We start from the raw sequence: 20,419 nt of genomic DNA, 5'->3' as shown, positions 1-20,419 counted from the left end.
GATCCCAGGACCCGGGATCACGACCTGAGCCGAAGGCAGACATTTGACCAACTGAGCCACCCAGGTGCCCCAAGAGTTGGACTCTTAACCGACTGCGCCCCCCAGGTGTCCCAAGAAGGTCATATTTAGAGGCCATGGAAATGAGGACAAACCAGCAAAAATACTGAGAGGAAAGAAACTAAGGGGTAGGAGCAAAACCAGGGGAGGTCAAGTGAAGAAAGTGTTTCAAGGAGAAGGTGCTCAGCAGTACCCAATGCTGCTTCAGGTCAGGTCAATGAGACCTGAGAACTGATCTTGGATATAGCAATAAAGAAGTCAGTGGGGAGCTTCCATAAGAGCAGTTTTGGTGCGGGCAGTGGGGACAACCAGTTAAAGTGGGTTAATGAGAGAACAGGAGGAGCAGAATTGGACACAGCAAATATAGTTAACTATTTTAAGGAGTGTTCTGTAGGAAGAAAAACATGGCAGAAATAGGGTCAAGAAAGTGTTTTTAAAAGGTAGGAGTACTTGCAACATGTTTTTACATATTGATGGAATCTGCCTGCAGAGTGGGAAATCCATCATGCAGAACACAATGAAAGAATTGTTAGAGCAACGCCCTTTGGTTAGCAAAGGGAACAGAGCTGGGGTGTAACAGGTGGACGTAAAGGAGAAAAGGCAGACGCAGGTTGGTAGGTAGGTGAGGGGGTGGGAGACACGGCTATACTTTGGTTTCTGTATGCTTTTTGGAAATGAAATAAAATTTCTGGTTAACATACTTCTTTTTTAAATACAAAGATAGTCATGGCAGAGATACTGACTCTGGGATGAAAAGGGTATCTTTATAATTTAAAAAGTCCTCATGTTGCTAATGCTGTTGCCATGAACAGTGACACAATGGTGTGCTAATATTCCAAGACAGCCTGGTGGTTTTCTTCCAAATAGTTCTTTCTGACACTGTTATCTGGACATTTTAAAGTGTTTTCCTTAACAATCAACCCTATTAAAATAACCCCACAATAATTAGTTCTTTTTATCTAAACATCAGCTAGTTGTTAGTTTAGATCTTTGAGTCAGAAAGTTTTTCTTGCTATTTTTTTTTCTCAAAGTGTACTACATTCCTGTTTCCTGGGCATTAGTATGTGTAGTCTCGTCTATTTCAAAAGTTGGTAATATATGGCTGCTGATTGCTCCATTCATTCAATTTGCAATTTATAGCTACTTTCCAGTTCAAGCTATTAAGTGTGGGAACACAGGATAATGGGCCATTTGCTGAATTGCTGATACTGATGCTCATGCTGCAAATTGGAAGGGATAATTCTAAAACGTTTAAATGATGTTAGGAAAAGGCTTTTTGTTTGTTCATCGGTTGAAAAAAAGGCTTGGTAGAGCACTGTTTTTTAGGTGGAATCACTGAAAGTCAGGATTGAAAAACTCTCAAAGATCACCTGGTCTCATCATTCATTTGATGCTTATGCTCCCTTATAACCACCCCTGCTGAGTGGTGGTCTTTCCTTAGCTCCAGTGCCAAGGAAGTGACTACTTTACTCCTCTACATCATAGAAATTCATCAGCATAAACACATTAGTAGTTTTCTATTCAAAATTACTCTTTGGGACAGTCAAGAGATTTTCCAGTTGTTACTCAAAAAATACACATCGGAATTAGGCTTTTTTACATAGATACAAAATGGAACATGCCGATGGCATAAATATCTTGTGCAGTAGGTTGAGGTGCAGAGAATCCTCAGCTAATCCTGGCATGAAGCACTAGTCCTTTCATAGGTGAGAGTATAGAAGGGTACAGGGAGTCTGAGCTACAGGGTGCTATCCCAAAGGAAGGTCCTGTATCTTCATTTTCTTTCTTTCTTTCTTTTTTAAGATTTTATTTATGTATTTGACAGCAAGAGAGAAAGAGAGAGAGCACAAGCAGAGGGAATGGCAGGCAGAGGCAGAGGGAGAAGCAGACTCCCCACCAAACAGGGACCCCGATGCGGGGCTGGATCCCAGGACCCTGGGATCATGACCCAAGCCAAAGGCAGATGCTTAACCAACTGAGCCACCCAGGTACCCTGTATCTTCATTTTCTTCCATAACCTTCACAGTGCTATAGACATTTCTCTTGTCTCTGCCTTAGCACAAGATATCCGTATTGCTACATTCAAAATCCCACCCTCCTGCTTCATAATTTTGGTCAGAAGATTGAGTTGATAATCATTAATGTTTACTAAGATAACTGGACACCACTACACGTCTTTTTTTTTTCCCTTTTGAAATCACATCATGCTGAGTGAAGAGAAATCATTTCATGTTAATGAATTTGATGTTTTGCTTTGTTTTATTCTACATGGTTAGAATTTATTCTGACTGATACGGATTTTTCCATTTGTGACATGAACCTCGGGGCAGGAAAGTTTATTAAAAAAATGATTTCCCTGAGGAGAGAGGAACGAATAGGTGGAGCATGGGATTTTTAAGGCAGTGAAACTACGCCATCTGATACGACAAGGGTGGATGCATGTCATTACACGTTTGTCAAAACTCACAGAATGTGTAACACACACACACAAAAACCCTAATATAAACTATGGGCATTGGGTGTTAATGATATGTCAGTGTTGGTTCACCGAGTGTAACAAATGTACCCTTCTGATGGGGGATGTTGATAATTTGGGAGGGCGTGTAGGTTGGTGGGAGGGGTATATGGAACTGTATATTCTCCTCCATTGTGCTGTAAGCCTAAAACTACTCTATTAAAAAATAATTTCACAAAGCTTTCAGATATAAACATAGGTTTTTGAAGAAGCGGGACTTCTAATTTCCAAAGTGTTCTCTTGTCATTAAAAATCTTAGAGCATTCTTGATAAATTAGTAAATTTTTATACATGGCAATTAAAATAGCACGATGAAGCCTTTTGATATGAGGACTTCTTTGATAAATTATTTTGTACAGTGAAGAATCACTCTAATTTAGTGGTATGGTAAACCCAGGGATGTCTGAAAAAAGCACCACAGACTAGAAGCATGAGATTTTAAGACAGTTTAAAAACAGAACCTGAAAACTGGGGGAGAGACTGTCTCAAGTAATTGTAAAGTTATCTTTAAAATAACTGAATTATCTTCTCTGTGTTTTCTAATTGTTTTATAACCCAGTGACAATTGAAGCCTGGTAAAAAAAAAAATTGGTAGTATTTTCTAAGAAATTGTAGTTGATTTTATTTTTTTGTTTTTATGTTTTTTAAAGATTTATTTATTTATTTAGGGTGGGGGCAGAGGGAGAGGGAGAGGGAATCCCAAGCAGACTCCATGCTGAATTCAGAGCCCAAAGCGGGGCTCCATCCCAGGACCCTGAGATCATGACCTGAGCTGAAATCAAGAGTCAGACGCTTAACTGACTGAGCCACCCAGGTGTCCCAGTTGATTTCGTTATATAGCAAAATAGTGAATCCCTGGGATCATGGGAGAAAGGGGAGGCATAAATGACCCATTTCATTCTTGGGGGACTGGAAGAGTCCTAAGGATGTAGTTTAGTTTAGTAGGGTGGCTCATCCTGCTCCTGCGGGTGATTGTGGACAGGGTCAAACAATGAGAATCCCACTGGATTCCAACCCTAAGACGTTATCAGGTAAGAGGCACTTACCATGCCTTAGAAAGTATTTTTTTTTTTTTTTCAGAGAAGAGCACAGGATTTTATGTAAGATTCCAAATGCAAGATGGACATCCTGCTCAAGTAGGAGGAGACGATCCTTGAAGTCTGTGTATCTATGAGAGATTATCAGAAGTCCCTAAACAGAAGAAGGAAAATACTACAAAATGGAAGCCAGCAAGTATGTGACTCCATTAAGGCCACATGGAAACCAAATCTGAATCAAGATGTTGGTGAGTGAGAGGGGCTGAGGCACAGGAGGTAGGGATCAGACACAATCAAAACCAGACTTTAGGGCAGGAGCGAATGGGGACGAGGAGCCAGCAGGGCGGCGGTGGGGGAGGAAGTGTGAATGTGAGCCTTGGAAAAGAACCAGCAGCACAAAGCAAGGATGGAGCAACTCAATATCCACATGAGTCTGAACTCAGGAAAAAGCACCTGACTTTTGAAAAAAATGAAACTTCCTGAGGTTCCAATGACTGCATGGGAACACGTTGACAGGAGGGAAGAACTCAGTCAGGGCCAACACAGAAACACCTCCAGCAGCCACTGATGACCTCCTACCACCTTCTCTGCCTTTCCCTACCTGCCCTCACCGTCGCCATGAGCATGTCCCTCTCTACTTCCTGTAATGTTCATCCTCACATCCTAAGAACATTCGCAGTGTTCGCCCTCATGTGTTGTGCCCTGGATCCTATGCAGAGTGGACTGGAGTGGGAGCTGGACCAAAGTCAGACAGTCCCAATGTGCAGGCAAGTGACACAGAACCTTGGGATTTTGTGAAGTCTTTTGCATTATAGACATTAGGTGGGAGAGTGAAATTGGCAAAATAATGATTCTAGTTTTCCCAGTTATCACATTTAATAGATTTCCCCTCTGATCACATTATATGTTAACTTCTAGCATAATGCTATATCCTTGTTATGTAAAAGAAGGTTTTATGCAAACTGCATACATCTCTGCGTAAACTCGTTTAGAAATGGAAATAATTCTAACTTGCTCCAGTTTATCAGCTTTAATGCTGTTAAGTGAAAATACTTGAGCATGTCACAGCTGAGCAAATATTAAAGAAAAAGAGTGAATGCTTTAGGTAGGTAACTAATAGCAAGCCAGAGGCCAGCCAAGTTCTTTCATTTTAATTACTTTTAATCCCTATCCCTTGACAAAGGAACAGGGGAAGAGATGTTCTCAGCAAAATGTAAGAAATCCTATCACCAAGCCGAAATTCCCTCTATAACTAAGTTACAGGTGGAAATCCGCTTCTAAAAAAATTGCCATGGCAGGTTGTTAACACGCAGGTACTATCTGCAAATACGCTTGTTTAAACACAACAGATTGCCTCTACTCAGCTGGTTCATTAATCACAATTCAGCTTGCTATCAGGAGTGAAAATTACTGATGTTATTAAATTTCCACCCCATTACCTTGACTTTTATTTGGAACCATGCATCAACGATTTCCTTCGCTAGAAGTCACAAGTTCACCAAGCCAAAAAATCACCAAAGAAACACAATACATTTGATGTTATCTTGGAAACCTAAAGAGTCAGTGCAAAGTCTCTTCAGCATTATAGTAACCTGCTCAAGACCATTCTCATGCCATTCCTTCAAGAACCTTGGGTTTAGACATTTCAAATAGTGTTTGAGAAAATAAACCTTTAATGCTTAAAGTAATGAATTTCCAGTAATTGGTTTCAACCAATCCTCTGACAAGTCTGTTACCGTCCTCAGTCTTTTTGATAGTGCCCCCAAAACACCTCTGTTTAAGGAACTGGAATCCCTTGCCTTAATGAAAGGCTGTCAGTTTCATCTTACTGCCTTCTCCAGGAATGTTCCAGTCCAATGATGCTATTTCCCAGCTGTCCCCAGGAAACGTTCAGGGGTACCCCATCCGGGATTGGTTCTGAGACAGATGTCTTCTAAGAGAAATTGAGGTTGTAAGAAATATTAACCAATCAACAAATATTTATCAACTACTGTTCATGGGAACCGAGACAGCCACTAAAAAAGAATGTAGTATGAGAAGACAGAGTCTTCTGAAACTTTACTAGCTAGATGTCTAGAATACGCATATACACAGCAAAAGTAACTCCTAATACAGAATAGCAGATTGTTGGTGCTAAATGAATGTCATGGGGAGGAACAGCAATAGGACTCTGGAAGGCTCACTCTAGATTCCCGGGATGAGATAATTAGGCCATCCTCTCAGAGAAGAGAGAGGTATGGCGGACAAAAGACGGGAGGGGAAACCAAGGGGTAGAGAGAGATGGGGAATCCTTTGCATTTGAGAGCTAAATGGAGAGATTCTGCAACAAATATAAATTTGGTTTCGTGCGTGTTGTCAGTGTGTGTACATTTCAAGTATGAGTAAGATTAGCCTTAAGCACAGTTTGACACTATTCATTTAAAACCTGAAGCACACGGGTCGTCCTCCACGCACATAGGCTGATGCTGGTTGGCTCCATTAATCATCACGGGAAATAGAGTCATGGCTGGCCCTAGTGGAATTACCATCTCATGACCCTGAGATCACTATCTGAGTTGAAATCAAGAGCCAAGCCACCCAGGTGCTCCCCCCCGCCCCCCCGCTTCCCTTTCTGTTAAGAATTGAAGGTAGTAGCACTCACTGTTGATTTGTGTAACCTCTTGCTCATTCCCTGTAGACTTGTAGGGGTGTCAGCCAAGGGGCTTGCTCCCTTCCTCCAAGCTAAGTTCTAGAAGGAATTTGAATTTTGGTAGGAAGGACAAAGGACTAAAAGCAATTGGCATTGATGGTGCCCTGGAAAAGACTCTGCTTAGTGTCTCTGAACGCTGTCCTGATGAACTTGCCTTTCTGGAGGAGTGAGCAGCGAAATCTTTCTTGGTACTGTAAGCGCTTCTACATTTTTGTCATTTGCTATTCTTTCTTAAAAAGTTTGGCAGGAGCTGGTTTTTGTGGCTTTCAACCAATGAGGATTAGCGTTGGCACTTTCTTCCCTCTGTTACAACTTCCAGCCACAGCGTTAGAGGGGGAAAGGTTCAAACTGAGCATCATTGTGGAACTGTGCAGGAAGCAGGGGTGACATCACTGGTACTTGGCGCAACGCTGGTTTCAGTGCAGTTGATTTTAGGAAAAGCAAAGGTACACAAAGAGCCCGGGGGGGGGGGTGGCGGGGGGGAGAGAACAAAAGAAGCAGTCTGTTCACAAAGGAAAAACGGCCCTCCTAACACCCATAACAATTAACAGTAAGACAGATCTCAGCAGACGTCATTAGGAATGCATCTCAGGCAAAACACCGACAATTTCTAATTTCACTCGCCAAGGAAAAAACCCATTCGTCCCCAGAAGTTTTGTGTCAGGCATCTGAGCTGGAAACGAATGGGGGTATTGTTGTTGCTGTTACTTCCTGGGTTAGGTAACCAGGAAGACAATAGCTATTGGACCCCTGCGCTGGAGTGACCCCTTTCCTCCTTCCGTCGACTGACCACGCAAATTGTTCTGCAGGGACAAATCTAGAAGGGCTCTAACTACAGACCGTGGTTGCTGCCCTTGATTTCACAAGCACTAAAAGACCCGAGACGAAAGGTCCACTGAAGGACCTGAGATTTTATAAGAAGAAAATTTATAATCTAGTCCTTTTTTAAAAAACCATGACCAAAAAAAATCCCGGGATTTTTAAATAATGTAATCCCACAAAGTATGTGTTACCAATAAAAATCAAACGCAGTGCAGAGATGAGGAATCTTGAAAAGAAAAACCACTCGGCTGGATTTGATAAGAGAAAAGCTTTAGCAGAAGGATGGGGACAGAGCACATGTATAATGAGGGACAGAAGGGAATGGGAGATTAGAAAATGGAGGTTTGGCAAAGAAAAGAAGAGGAAACGTAGAAAAGTAGCTGAAAGAGTCAAGCGAAAATTCGCTCTGTTTTGAAGCTGCTGAGGAGGAAGGGGACTGAGGTGGCTGGCTTCTGGGCGTGGGGCCGGTGCGGTCACACGGGGCTCTGTGCTCAGAAGGGCCCTGCACCTGGTCGAATGCTCTGCTGTCACTGTCTTGAAATTCTTACCATCTTTTGAACCAGGACCCTGCATTTTCATTTTGCATGGTCCCCTCAAATTATGAAAATGCTCAGAAAGGTATAACACACTAGTGTTGGCTGATTAATGTCCCCCCAAAATGTGTACATCCTAATCCCCCAGACCTGTGAGTGTGTTACCGTATGTGGCAAAAAGGACTTTACAGATGTGATTAAGAATTTTGGGGACTGGCACCCACCCACCTACCCAATAAACAAGTTCTGTCTCCAGAAAAATGATTAAAGACAGAATTTTGAGGTGGGGAGATAATCCTGGATTATCTGGGTGGGCCCTATGTAATCACAGGGGTCTTTATAAGAGGGAGGCAGTAAAGTTAGGGTCAGCAAGAGAAGGCATGTGACAATGGAAGCCGAGGGAGTGAAGATGTGACAGTGTGGTGCACAGTTATGAGCTAAGGAATGCAGGTGGCTTCTAGAAGCTGGGAAAGGCAAGGAAACATATTGTCCCCTAAAGTCCTTAGAAGATGCAGCCCTGCTGATCTAATCTGGACTTCTGATCCTCAGAACCTCAGACCCCTAAGATAATAAATTTGTTTTGCTTTAAGCCTCTAAATTTATGGTAATTTGTTATAGAAGCAATGGGAATCTAATACACACTACATATATGTAAGCTGATGTATTGCTAGTTTTCTAGAAATCAAGGCTATTACTATAAATAACAGCTATCATTGAACACTTCCTTTGTGCTAGGCACCATACTAAGCCTTTTATGTATATAACCTTATGTAATCCTAAAACGGTGTTTGAGGTGGCCATTATTCACTTACAGATGAACAAATTGAGACTCACAGAGGTTAAGTAACCAGTAAGTCTGAAGCCACGTAATAATCTAGGATGTTTTAGAGGTGGGAGCTGAAGCCAGTCTGAATCACTCCAGGAGCTTCTGTGTGTTTATCCCCATTCCTATACATTATGATAAACTTTTGGGTTTGTTCCCGTTCTTCGACGTGCATCATGTTTGCCTCAACAGAGGAGTGGGAGTGGGACGAAGAAGAGGATGACATCCACGTCTGCGGGTATGAAATGAAGGAGGAGCCCGAGCCACCTGTCCAGGTCGCAGGTGGCTTAATGAGGCACTTGCAGTAGATGTGAGGCTACAAAACACTGAATGAGACAAAGAAAGCGCTCTGGCTCGGAAGCCGAAGGTCCCGCAGCGCCCGTTCCTAATTTGCCTAGGTTCCGGGCGCATCCTGGAGCCTCCCGCCTGTGCGGCGGCAGGGAACCACCACACAGGGATAACGCCCCGCCCGAGTTCCAGGAGCAACTGCTCGGGGAGGGGGCGCGGCTCGGCGGCCCGCCGAGGGGGAGGGAGCCCCACACGCACCGCCTCTTGTTTTGGAGGCCCGCGTGGTCCTGCCTCATTGGCCGCCGTGGAGCCCGAGGCCCCGGGGGAGGCGGAGCGGCCTCCGCAGCTGTAGTCCCCGGGTTCTCCCGGCCGCCGGCCCCGCCTTCCGGCAGGAGGCCGACTCGCGGTCGCGCGGGGACCACAACTCCCACAAGGCGCCGCGCTCGGAGGGGGCGTGGCCGGGGCGAAGGGGAAGCCAGGGGCGGGGCCGCCTAGGGGATGAAGTGGGGGGCGCTCGGCTCTCCAGCCTCACTCGCAGCTGCGGGGAGCTGGGGAGAGTGGGCCCCGCCTCCGGACGGGCGTGCAGACCTCTGACCCTGGAGTCTCTCAGCTGCCGGGAACCGTCCCCTTGGGTCGTCGCCCGGGCCGCCCGCCGTTCCCCGGCCCCGAGGGGCCCGGCCGGCCACGGTGGGGGGAGAGGTCAGCATGAGCCGGGGGGCCCGGCGGGCCGGCGCCGGGCAGGGGGCGGCGGTCGCAGTGCAGCTGCTGGTCACCCTGAGCTTCCTCCCGAGCGTCGTCGAGGCCCAGGTGAGCCCGAGTGATGGCGGGGCGGGGACGCCCGGCCGAACGCCAGCGGTAGCGGCGAACGGGCCGCGGCCGGGGAGCGGGGAGGGCCGGGGCCGGACCCCGAGGGGCTTCTGGCGAGCGGAAAGGGCTGGGGGCTGGAACCCGAACCGTCACGTCCAGGAAACGTCTGCGAACCGCTTGCGGTGTGTGCGGGGATGGCGACGCTCGTGGGGCGATGGCAGTAGAAAGAGGAAGATGGTGACGGTCCCCTGAGGTGCTTTCGCTTTTCTTTCTGATTTTTTAAGCGGCTGGGAGTGTGGTGGGAGATGAGATGGGAATGAAAACGTCATCAGCTGTTTTGGGAAGAGAACGCGCGGTAGAAAGGGTGCAGCCCTCCCCTTCAACGGGGAGGGGAGGTGGATCCCCGCGCCCCGCAAAAGTGGAGTGGGTAGGGAGGGGGACAAGACTTAACTTCCTTGAACTTTTGGACTAGAGAGCCCCTCGGCTTCTACCCTTGCTCTAGCACCTTTCCTTGCTTGGGACTGCTGTGTTTTTTACCCAACTTGTGCCATGTCGGCTAGGTGGCATCTCCAGGTAAGCCCAAGTAAGAAACTGGGGTGGGGGGGCTGTGTCTGGCCTTACAAGGCCTATCAGTAATGAGGTGATGGCTGGAGAGTCAATTAGAATTTGGGGGCTGCCTTTGTGAAACCTTTTTTACCTAAGTGTTCTCACTACGCTGGAAATCGAGGGTTTTGGAAACCAGAGCCTTTGCCTTGCAAGCCCTGTTTGCTTCTTTCTACAGAAGAATTTGAATAGCCTGCCAGGTGCTGCTATGCCTTGTCTGCACCTGCTACAAAGTGGCAAAACTGCTGAGAGAGAGAGAGAGAGAGAGAGAGCGCGAGAGAGAGGTGTCTCAGGTGGCTCGATAATGAGGGGAGATGTCATTTGAAGCAATTAATGCTCATTGCTGAGAAAAACTGAAGCTATGAGTGTAACCGTGTAAACATGTTTTTCTGACTTTACTCACGTACTTTTTTTCATGGCGTTACGGTGTTGTGCACTAAATCCCAGAAAGCCTGAATATCCTATTTGTGTGAATATTTTTTTAAATGAATGATTTGGTAAAAAAAAATAAATAAAAGGGGCAGACTTGGATTCGGTGTTGGTGAGCATGTTAAAAATGCAGATTCTCTGGCCCCACTGCCACATCTTTTGATTTAGTGGATCTGGATGTGACCCAGGGATCAGCAATTTTAAACAAACCTTGTTTGTAAGTAACTGTAATGCAGTTATCCTCTGAACTACCTTTTGAACCCTGCTTAGACAACACTGAAATAGTGGAAATCTGGAAATCTTCTAAAAAGTAAATTTTCCAAATTGTCTTTAGCAAAATTATTTTCTAGCTACTGGTTGGGTGATAGGGTTTTGGGTGGAATATACATTTAGGTATTTTTCTAAAAGGGGATTTTTCTCATTTTTTTCTTTTTATAGCCTATATTAATTGTATACTTTGTCATCAATCTGGAAACTTCACTTCAGGTTTTTTCATCTAATTACATGTGTTACTGTTTTATAATTGCATGTGTACTTTTATCCCAATGAATATATGTCATTTTATCATGTCCAAATGAATACATATAGTTCCAAAATTAAAGATTTGTGCATATTCAAAGTAGCTTTGTGCCAAACAGTCCTCAAAAGTGGATACATTTGGTTTTTGTTTCCAGTGGTATTTTCTAATATAGTGTTGGAGCATATTATAGATAGTATTTTAATTCCAACATGTTTAAATATCTGTTACCTCATTTTATTGGATCTGTCTCCCAGAAGTGCGCCTATTAAGGTAACTGAAGTTCAAAAAGCTTACATGACTAATATCACTTCTTAAGTGCACAAGATTAAACTGGAGCCCTAGTAGGCCCCCTTTTCTTCTGCACAATACATCTCAGCATGCTTGCTTCTTTAGGGTATCGAAATAAAGCAGAGGGAGACCCAGGAAAATAAAGTGGAAATAAGATAGTTCTTTCACTTCTCTTATGTGTACTAAATTGGGAGGGGAAATAAAAGTCCAGTAAAGCATAAAGGGAAAAATTGGATTTAAAAAAAAATACCTCCATTTATAAGAAATCATTTAGGAAGAGGGATATATTGAATATGTCTCCTTGGAATGAAAGCATAAAGTTATTTTTGAGCACATAAAATGATAGGCATTTGTATATCTCAAACCCCTTTTTCTTTTTTATTTTTTTTTTTAGATTTTATTTATGTGAGACAGCATGAACCGGTGGGGGTGTGGGGAGGCGAGGAGCAGAGGGAGAACAATTTGGGGCTTGATCCCAGGAACCAGAGATCATGACCTGGGCCAAAGTCAGATGTTTAACCAACTGAGCGACCCAGGCACCCCTCATACCCCATTTTCTTATAAATTAAATGCAAATGTGCTTTGTAGTCTGGGAAGCACTACAAAGGAAAGACATAGTGCATATAAGTGGTATGACAAGTTAATCTTCCTGTAAAGAAGTAATTTTAGTCAGATGTATTTTTAAGTCTTTCTAAATGCATCTGAGGTGGCATGAAATCAGAGAATACATAGAGTTCCCCTGTTCCCAATAGAAAGCTGATCTTGAGACTCAAATAGTGTTGTTCCAGTCCATTACCCGGAGGATTTTCCCCCAACCCTGAAGATCTTGACTTTCTGCTGTAATAGCTCCTTAGTGTGGTATGGACAAGAAATAAAGGCTCAGTGTGTGCCCAAAGAGAGGAAACTAAAAGGAGACCCCACCATAAAGCTTGAACTCCTAAGAGCTACATCCTCAGTATGAGAAATGAGTCCTACCAGGAATAAGGGAAAAGTAAGAAACTTGCTAGGGAAGTGGGAAAAGACTCCCTTGAGAATCTATAACCAGGAACCAGCTCTTATAAAGGTTTGCAGACCAAGTTCATGGCACCTATGCTAGGAAAAGCTTCAAGTGGAAAATTTAATTTGTAGCAGACCTAGGTGGGTATGCCCCTAGTTTACTTAGAGTAAGAGCAAATACCCATCCCCTCTGGAGGAATTTATTTTCAACCCAGGCCCCAAAGAACTCTTGAAGATATAGTGCCAAGGAGAATAAGCAGCTAATAGTCAAAAATCACCAAACACTAGGCACCGTGAATGAGGTACTAGAAATATAGACTATGGAAAAAGACCTGTCATGACCTTAGATTCTGAAAATATCAGAGCTAATTTAAACACATTAAACATAGTGAACTTAAATACAAAGGGACGGTTGGCAGAGACAGAGACCTTGCCCTGAAACTATGGAAAGGGAACAAGAGATTTTAAAGAATGATCAAAAAAAAAAAATTAAAACATAATGTGATGGGATTTCTAGAGCTGAAATTAAAAACTCAATGGATGGATTAGATAGCTGATTACATCCAGCAGAAGAAATGATTATGAACCAGGCAGCCATTTTGTGTCTTTTTCTACTTAATCCTCCAACACTTTCCCTTTTCTTAGCTTCGTACTTCACTAACAAAATTGGAGTAATCAATGTAATCCATATGTGTTTACCTATTAGTCTCTGTACCCACACATCATGACTTCCAAAGGATTATCGTAGATGAACTATGAACTCTTATCAAAGGCTAATCCCTCTCTTTTGTATATTAGGTCCCATTCCTTCTTTCAAGGACATGGCTCAAGCAAATCTTCCCTTTCTCTCCTGGATCATTAATTTGTCCTTGTCTGATGGACTGGTGCTGTCATCCTAAAACGTAGTGGTAATTCTAGTTTACAGTTCTCTCTCGACCCGCCCGTCTCTTCCTGGCTCCGCTCCATTTTTCTGTCCTCTTCTATAGAGAAACTCCTCAAATGAATTATCCTTATTCCTTCCATTCTGGTCCTCTCTTCAGCCTACTCCAGTCAAACTTTTGCCCCTGAAAATGCCTCCTCAGAAACTGCTCTTGTCAAGGTCACTAATGTCTTCCTTGTCGTTAAAGCCAGTAGTTAGTTTTTAAACCTTAGCTTTATCTATAGACAGCATTTGTTCCCACAGTTAATCACTTACTCTTCTTGAAATACTTTTTTTCTTTGGGCTTCCAGGATGTACTTTTCTGATTTTTGTCTTGTCTTTCAGGCTAGTCTTTCTGGTTATCCTTTGCTTGTTTCTCCTCTTTCAACCCCACCCATGACCCCTGGGATGGGGAGAGGGGTGCTAGAGATTGAGCTCTGTAAAAGCTCTTAAAACAAGATTGATGAGTTTCCAGGTGGGTGAATACAGACCCTTGCTGGGAGGGGGGCTCGGAGGCAGGGAAGGTCTATACTTGCACCCCCCAATACCTTGCCCTATGCCCCTATCTATCCTATTTGGCACTTCCTGAGTTGTATCCTTTACAATAAACCAGAAAACAAGCGTTTCCCTGGTTCTGTAAGCCATTGCAAATTACTGAACTTGAGAAGATAGTCGTGGGAACCCCCAATTTATAGCTGGTCAGTCAGAAGTACTGGTGGCTTGGAACTTGGGACTGATATCTAAGGTGGGGACAGTCTTTGTGACTGAGCCCTTAATTTGTGAGGTCTGCTCTAACTCTAGATGGTATCAGAACTGAATTGGGCACCCAGTTGGTGTTGGAGAGTTGGAGAATTGGTTGATGTGAGAAAACCCCAAGTTCCATTAAAGCCAAAGTCTTATAATGGTCTCCTATTTTTCCTTTTCACCTACTACATAGTCCTCATTGTTCCTCAGAAACTTTGGGCCAGCTGACTGCCTCGGGGCATTTATATTTTTGTGTTCCCAATGCCTGGAGTGCTTCCCCGCCCCCCACTCTCCCAAATTGTGTGGCTTGTTCCTTTTCCCCTTTCAAGTATTGCCAAAATTTCACAAGACCTTTTGTAACTCTCCTTTTAAAAATAGGAGCAGCTCAGTCCTGCAATGCCTGTCTGCATTCCCTGGTTTTCCTATTACTTTATTACCATCTGACAGACTCTGTACTTGGCTTATTTTTTTTTTCTTTCCTATGAGAATGTAAGCTCATGGAGGGCAGAAATTTTTGTTTTTTTTTTTCTTTTTCTTTCTACTACTTCTGCACTTCCAGCAGCTAGAACAGTGCAAGGCTTATATTAGGTAGATCCTCAAATATGTTGAATGAATGAATGAATGAATGAGTGAATCAATAAAGGAATGGAAAATAAAAGCAAATGAATTATTCAGAATGAATCTCAGAGGAATAATGGGATAGTAAATTTTAAAGAGAGCTTAAGAGACATGGTCTAATATGTCTGGTTGGAGTTCCAGAAGAATGTACTAGAATAGGGAACAAGTATCAATTCCTGCATGTTAATATGAAAAAGACAACCCAGTAGAAAAATGAAAAAAAGGCAGGTATTTCACACAAGAAGAAATACAAATGTCTTATAGAACATAAAACATACTTCATTAGTACAAAAATTCATGCTTACTAGATTGGCAAAAATTTTAAAAATATCAAATATTGGTAAGGATAGGATTTAGCAGTAACTTCTGTCTGCTGTTGGTAGGATTATAAATTGGCATACCTATTTTGAAAATGAGCTATAATAATTCCACTTGTAATCATATAAGCTGGAGAAACTCTTACACACATATATATAGGGAGATAATGAAAAATACATTTGTGTAGCATTATTCTTTAACTTAATCTGGAAACAGCCGAAGTATGGATTGCATTAGTTTCCTCTTGCTGCTCTAACAAATTACCACAAATTTAGTGGCTTAAAACAATACAAATTTATGATCACATAATGCTGTATGTAGGCCAGGAGTCTGAAAATGGGTTTTACAGGGGTAAAACCAAGGTATCAACAAGGCTGCGTTTCTTCTGGAGGCTCTAGGGGAGAATCATTCCTTCCCTTTTCCAAGCTTCTAGAGGCTGCTTTGTTCCTGGCATATGTCCTTTTCCCCTGTCTTAAAAGCCAGTAATGTAGCATCTTCCAGTCTGACTCTGACACTTGTCTTCCTCTTACAAGGATCTTAGTATTGAGTCCACTTAAATAATCCAGTATAATCTTAACCATCTCAAGATGCTTAATCACATCTGCAGAGTCACTTTTGCTGTGTACAGTAACATATTCACAGGCTTCAGGAATTAGGGCATGGATATCTTTGGGGGGGGCATTATTCTGCCTACCTTACAGGTCAACAATAGAACAAATACCTTGTGATATTTTCATATAATGCAACATTTATAGCAGGGAAAAATGAATGAGGATAAAACTCATTATGGTGGGTAGCTGTCAAAATATTAGCAAAAGAAGTACATCACAATATAATTCACACGATAGATGCCATTAATATTAAGGTTCAAAAACAAGCCCTCTATATTGTTTAGGGATATAGCATTTGTGATGAAATTAGAAGGAAAAGTAAAGAAATTAACAAAAATAATTCTACCTCCAGGGGGAGGGAGATGGCCATAATTAGAAGGGACTTGAAAGATAATAGCCGTATTCTATCTCTATTATTTTTAAAGATTATTTTAGAAAGAGGTGGGGTGGGGAGAGGGAGAGAAGCAGGTTCCTTGCTGAGCAGGGAGCATGAAGGGACAGGCTGAGGCTCCATCCCAAGACCCTGAGATCAGGACCTGAGCTGAAACCAGGAGTCAGATGCTCGACCAGTGAGGCACCCAGGCGCCCCTCTATTTCTCTTTTTAAACATTTTGGTGATATGCAGGTTTTTGTCTTAGTAGTTGTCCTTAAGAGTTAGAAATAAACATGATAATTTTGTATACCTTACCCCAGCCTCTAACACAATTAAAATATATTTAAAAACCTCCAAATATGATGGTTTACTGAAAAGCAACAATTTAAGAAAAATTCGTAAGAAAGAGCAATCACTGGATAAAATATTTTTAAAACCTCAAAAGTTGTCAGTTGGTATTTCTACTCCCCCTACCCGCTGCAATTACTTAGAATTTGAAGTTTTATAAATAGTAAGCTAGAGAAATGGAATGAAATTCAATAGAGTTAGTGCCAGGATCTTAGTAACTAGGATAGTAAAGCATCCGGAATTCTAGGGCCAAAATTGTTGTTAACGATCCTTTGGTCTTTAAAGATAATATACCTCTGACTCTTTATGGTGTAGGGAGTTTGGGAACACATTTGCATTCCTAGAGGAAAAGCAGGAGAAAGTAACATCCGGGAAGTTCTGGTTTCCATTTTCTGATCATCTTTGCATAAATTCCTCCAATGGATCATACAAATGATCCTTAACAACGTAGGTCCCATTTTTGTTTTTAAATCTTAACCTTAATTGAGATAGTTGTAGGTTCCATTAAGTTGTAAGAAATAATACAAAAAAAATACCACCTACACTGTGTCTAGTTTTCCCCAACAGTACCATTTTGCAAACATACAGTGCAATATTATCACCAGGTCATTGACATTGATGTACTCTGCTGATCTTAATCAGCTTCCCCCTACTCTCACTTGTGTCTGTATGTATTTTGTTCACTTCTTATCACACATTTAGGTTTGTGTATCCACCACCATAGTCAAGATACTGAACAATGTCATCACCACAAGGATCCTTCCTCTTGCCCTTAAGAAAGTTAATTTTTTTTAGGGAGGGAGTGGTGACGGGGGGCAAAGGAAGAGGGAGAGAATCTCAGACTCTCCACTGAGCACGGAGCCCATCACAGGGCTCAGTCTCACAACCCTGAGATCATGACTTGAGCCGAAACCAAGAGTCAGAATCTCAACTGACTGAGCCACCCAGGTGCCCTTCCTCTTGCCCTTTTATGACCACACTTACCTCCTTTTTACCCTTCTCCCCGACTCCGACTCCTATCCCTACTCCGGTCCTTAAGCCCTGGCAACCAATAAACTGTTCTCCATTTCAAAAATGTTGTCTAAATGAAATCACATAGTATGTACCCTTTTGGGGTTGGCTTTTTTCACTCAGCCTGATTCCCTGAAGATTCATCCAAGATGTGGATGGATGTCAGTGAGTCCCATTTTTAAATTTAGCTGAAGAATGTTTTATGGAAGTTTTGGATTCTGAACTCATTTTGTAAACATCAGTTTCTGTTCAGTTAATGTATACTTTGAGTAGTGGATAAAGCATGTATTTTTAAGTGCGATTGACTTGGGACTAAGTCTCATTTCTACTTTGGAAAAATTATTTTAACCATGCTAAGCCTTAATTCTCTAATGTGTAAAATGAGAATAATACCTATTTCATAGAATATTTCAAGACTAAATGAGGTAACATGTAATGTTCTTATCACAATGCTTATCACATAAGTGTTCCATAAATGGCAGTAGAAAAGAAAGGTAGTGTTACTACGGCAATATTATTACAGTCTATGACTTTTAGGTTAGTCTTGGAAGAAATTGCTTTAGCATTCCACCTACTTCTTGGATTTTATGTATGTTTGGGGAACAGAAGGAACATTCAATATATTTCTCTAGCCACTCAACAATAATGCTTAGTTCTTCAGAATAGGTATATCTAATCCTTATATTGTTTTTTACTTAATCGGCCATAGTAAAAATAAATGATTGCTTTAATGTTATGTATCTTTTTTTATAAAGGATTTTATTTATTAGAGAACGAATGGGAGAGTGGTAGAGAGAGAGAGGGAGAAGCAGACCCCCTGCTGAGCAGGGAGCCTGACACAGGGCTCCATCCCAGGACCTTGGGATCACGACCCGAGCTGAAGGCAGTGGCTTAACTGACTGAGCCACCTAGGCACCCCTTTAACGTTATGTATCTTAACAAAGACTAGTTACCTTGAATGAATAAATTATCTTTTTATATAATAGTACAGATTTGTTAAGCTTGGAATATCTATAATTTACATATTTTAAATTTTATATATATATTTTACCCCCTAGGTCACCGGAGTCCTGGATGATTGCCTGTGTGATATTGATAGCATTGATAACTTTAACACCTTCAAAATCTTCCCCAAAATAAAAAAATTGCAAGAGCGAGACTACTTCCGTTATTACAAGGTATAGTTACAGTTTTTGATTCCGTTAGTAGCAAAGATTTTTACATAGCTGTTTACAGATGTGACTTTTATGATCCTTTTGAAAATCCATTTTGACTTCTCAGCACCCTCTGCGCTTTTTGTCAGTGGAATGTATTAAGTACTGTAGTGAGACCTGATCGTCTTTTTGAACACTAAGAACCTGAACCCTCTTCTTATGTTTGGGGCATTCCTCATCTTTCAGTTTTGGTTTTGAGACAGAGACTTCTTCCACAGAAGCTGAAAATGCTGCAGACTTAACCTGTCAGCCGTCGTTGTAACTTAGGCTTCGCCCTCTAGACCCCTCCCCAGGCTCCGTGCTGTGCTGATGGCCAAGTCCTGTGTTAGCGCTGTTCACGGTGTAAGCACCGCAGCAGCAGACATCTCCTGGGGAGCTCACTGGAAGGGCTGCCAAACCAGGCTGAGGGTACAAGCAGAACACCCTTCGGAGTAATACCGCAGAATGGGTTCTTAAATCGAACCATCTACTCTAGACCTTTACAAAATAAAAAACCAATGATCGTTTAAAGGTAGCACCAATAAGGCAATGTTCAAAAGAGCAGCATTTTAAATTTAAAAACAGTATTTTCAAGCAGCTGTTATGCTTTGCTGTGCTCTTGCTCTCAATATTCAAATGGGTTTATAATTTCTTTGATTTTCATTTTTAGTTTATTTTAAAAACTGAGCATGGTTTTCTTTTTTGTCCTGATTCTATATAGCTATCTTAGTCTTTAAATATTTGAGGATAAAAAAAAAAATTAGAGCAGGAACTAATGGCCATTCTTTTTATGTCACCACCAAAATTTTGGCACAGTTAGCCATTTCCCATATTTTTGCAACACTTTATACAGGTGTCAAATTTCTGGGAGAAATTTCTCCCTAATTTCTGGAAAAACACTTATACAGGTGTCTAATTGGTCTAACTGACCAAAAGAGGGAAAGACACTTTGGTTAACAATCCTATTTGCGTAACTATGTGGGGAGAGTGATTGTTTTCTCAAAGGAATATTAGGGGATATTACAGAAGAAGGAAAAATGGAAGTTGGATAGGCAAAATAACAGTGTTCTAAGAAAATGTTCTGACCAATTTAATGAAATTACTCTATGTGTAATGGGGGTATCCTCACACTTGCCCAAGGGAGGGTAATGCAGTGATTTAGTTAATGGGTTTGTCTCCAAGTCCAGGATATTCAGGTGATATCTATTCCTTTTCTAGTTCTGCCAACCTGTAAATTAAACAAAAAGGACATTTAACTGCCACCAGTATGCTGTCCATACACTAGTGGCAGAAAAGGAAAGCAAAGAGAATAGCTTAATTTTAAACATGTGCATCCATACTTATGATTGAGCAAGCAAGGATACAGAGGTAGAAGCAACAGTCTACCCGTCACCCGCTCAGTTGGCTGCTGTAGTTGGTATTTACAGTTTCTTAAACTATTCATTCTGTTCCTTTATTCACCAACTATTTTTTGAATGATTACTTTGCAGTAGGTGCTATTCTTTTTTTTTTCCAGAGTTTTCCTTTTTTTTTTTTTTTTAAGATTTTGTTTATTTGTCAGAGAGAGAGAGAGAAAGAGAGCACAAGCAGGGGGAGTGGCAGGCAGAGGGAGAAGCAGACTCCCCACTGAGCAAGACTCGATCCCAGGACCCTGCGATCATGACCTGAGCTGAAGGCAGATGCTTAACCAACTAAGCCACCCAGGTGTCCTGCAGTAGGCACTATTCTAACTGCTGTGGATACAATAGTGAATAACACACAGACTGACTTCATGAAACTTTTATTCTGATTAGGAAGGCAAACAATAAACAATGAAATATAATTTCATATGGTTATAAAGTAAGTGCTATGGAGAAAAATAAAGTAGGAGATAGAAA

The 20,419-nt window shown here is 42.0% G+C and overlaps 1 protein-coding gene and 1 long non-coding RNA gene across 3 annotated transcripts in view; both read left to right on the top strand.

Moving 5' to 3' along the window:
- LOC148162225 (uncharacterized) overlaps positions 1 to 5,297 on the top strand; it is a 56,030-nt gene extending 50,733 nt beyond the window's left edge. The window contains exon 3 of the long non-coding RNA XR_015767108.1: positions 3,653 to 5,297. This is a non-coding gene — a long non-coding RNA (uncharacterized LOC148162225). The remainder of the gene's footprint in view (positions 1 to 3,652) is intronic.
- A 3,965-nt stretch (positions 5,298 to 9,262) lies between these two features.
- Positions 9,263 to 20,419, top strand: part of ERO1B (endoplasmic reticulum oxidoreductase 1 beta) — a 60,471-nt gene continuing 49,314 nt past the window's right edge. Inside the window, exons 1-2 of one of the 2 annotated variants that reach the window (XM_088020154.1) lie at positions 9,263 to 9,571; positions 18,408 to 18,527. In XM_088020154.1, coding sequence (XP_087876280.1) covers positions 9,470 to 9,571; positions 18,408 to 18,527 — 222 coding nt within the window. In that variant the 5' untranslated portion in view covers positions 9,263 to 9,469. The remainder of the gene's footprint in view (positions 9,572 to 18,407; positions 18,528 to 20,419) is intronic. The other variant, XM_088020153.1, reaches the window with a different exon arrangement.

This window comes from Eumetopias jubatus, unplaced genomic scaffold (assembly GCF_037043125.1).
Source record: "Eumetopias jubatus isolate StellerSeaLion01/CBP00866 unplaced genomic scaffold, mEumJub1_p1.0 scaffold_17, whole genome shotgun sequence".
NCBI lineage: Eukaryota > Metazoa > Chordata > Mammalia > Carnivora > Otariidae > Eumetopias > Eumetopias jubatus.
The sequence above is the reverse complement of the archived record's forward strand: the minus strand, read 5'-3'. Positions and strand labels throughout refer to the sequence as shown.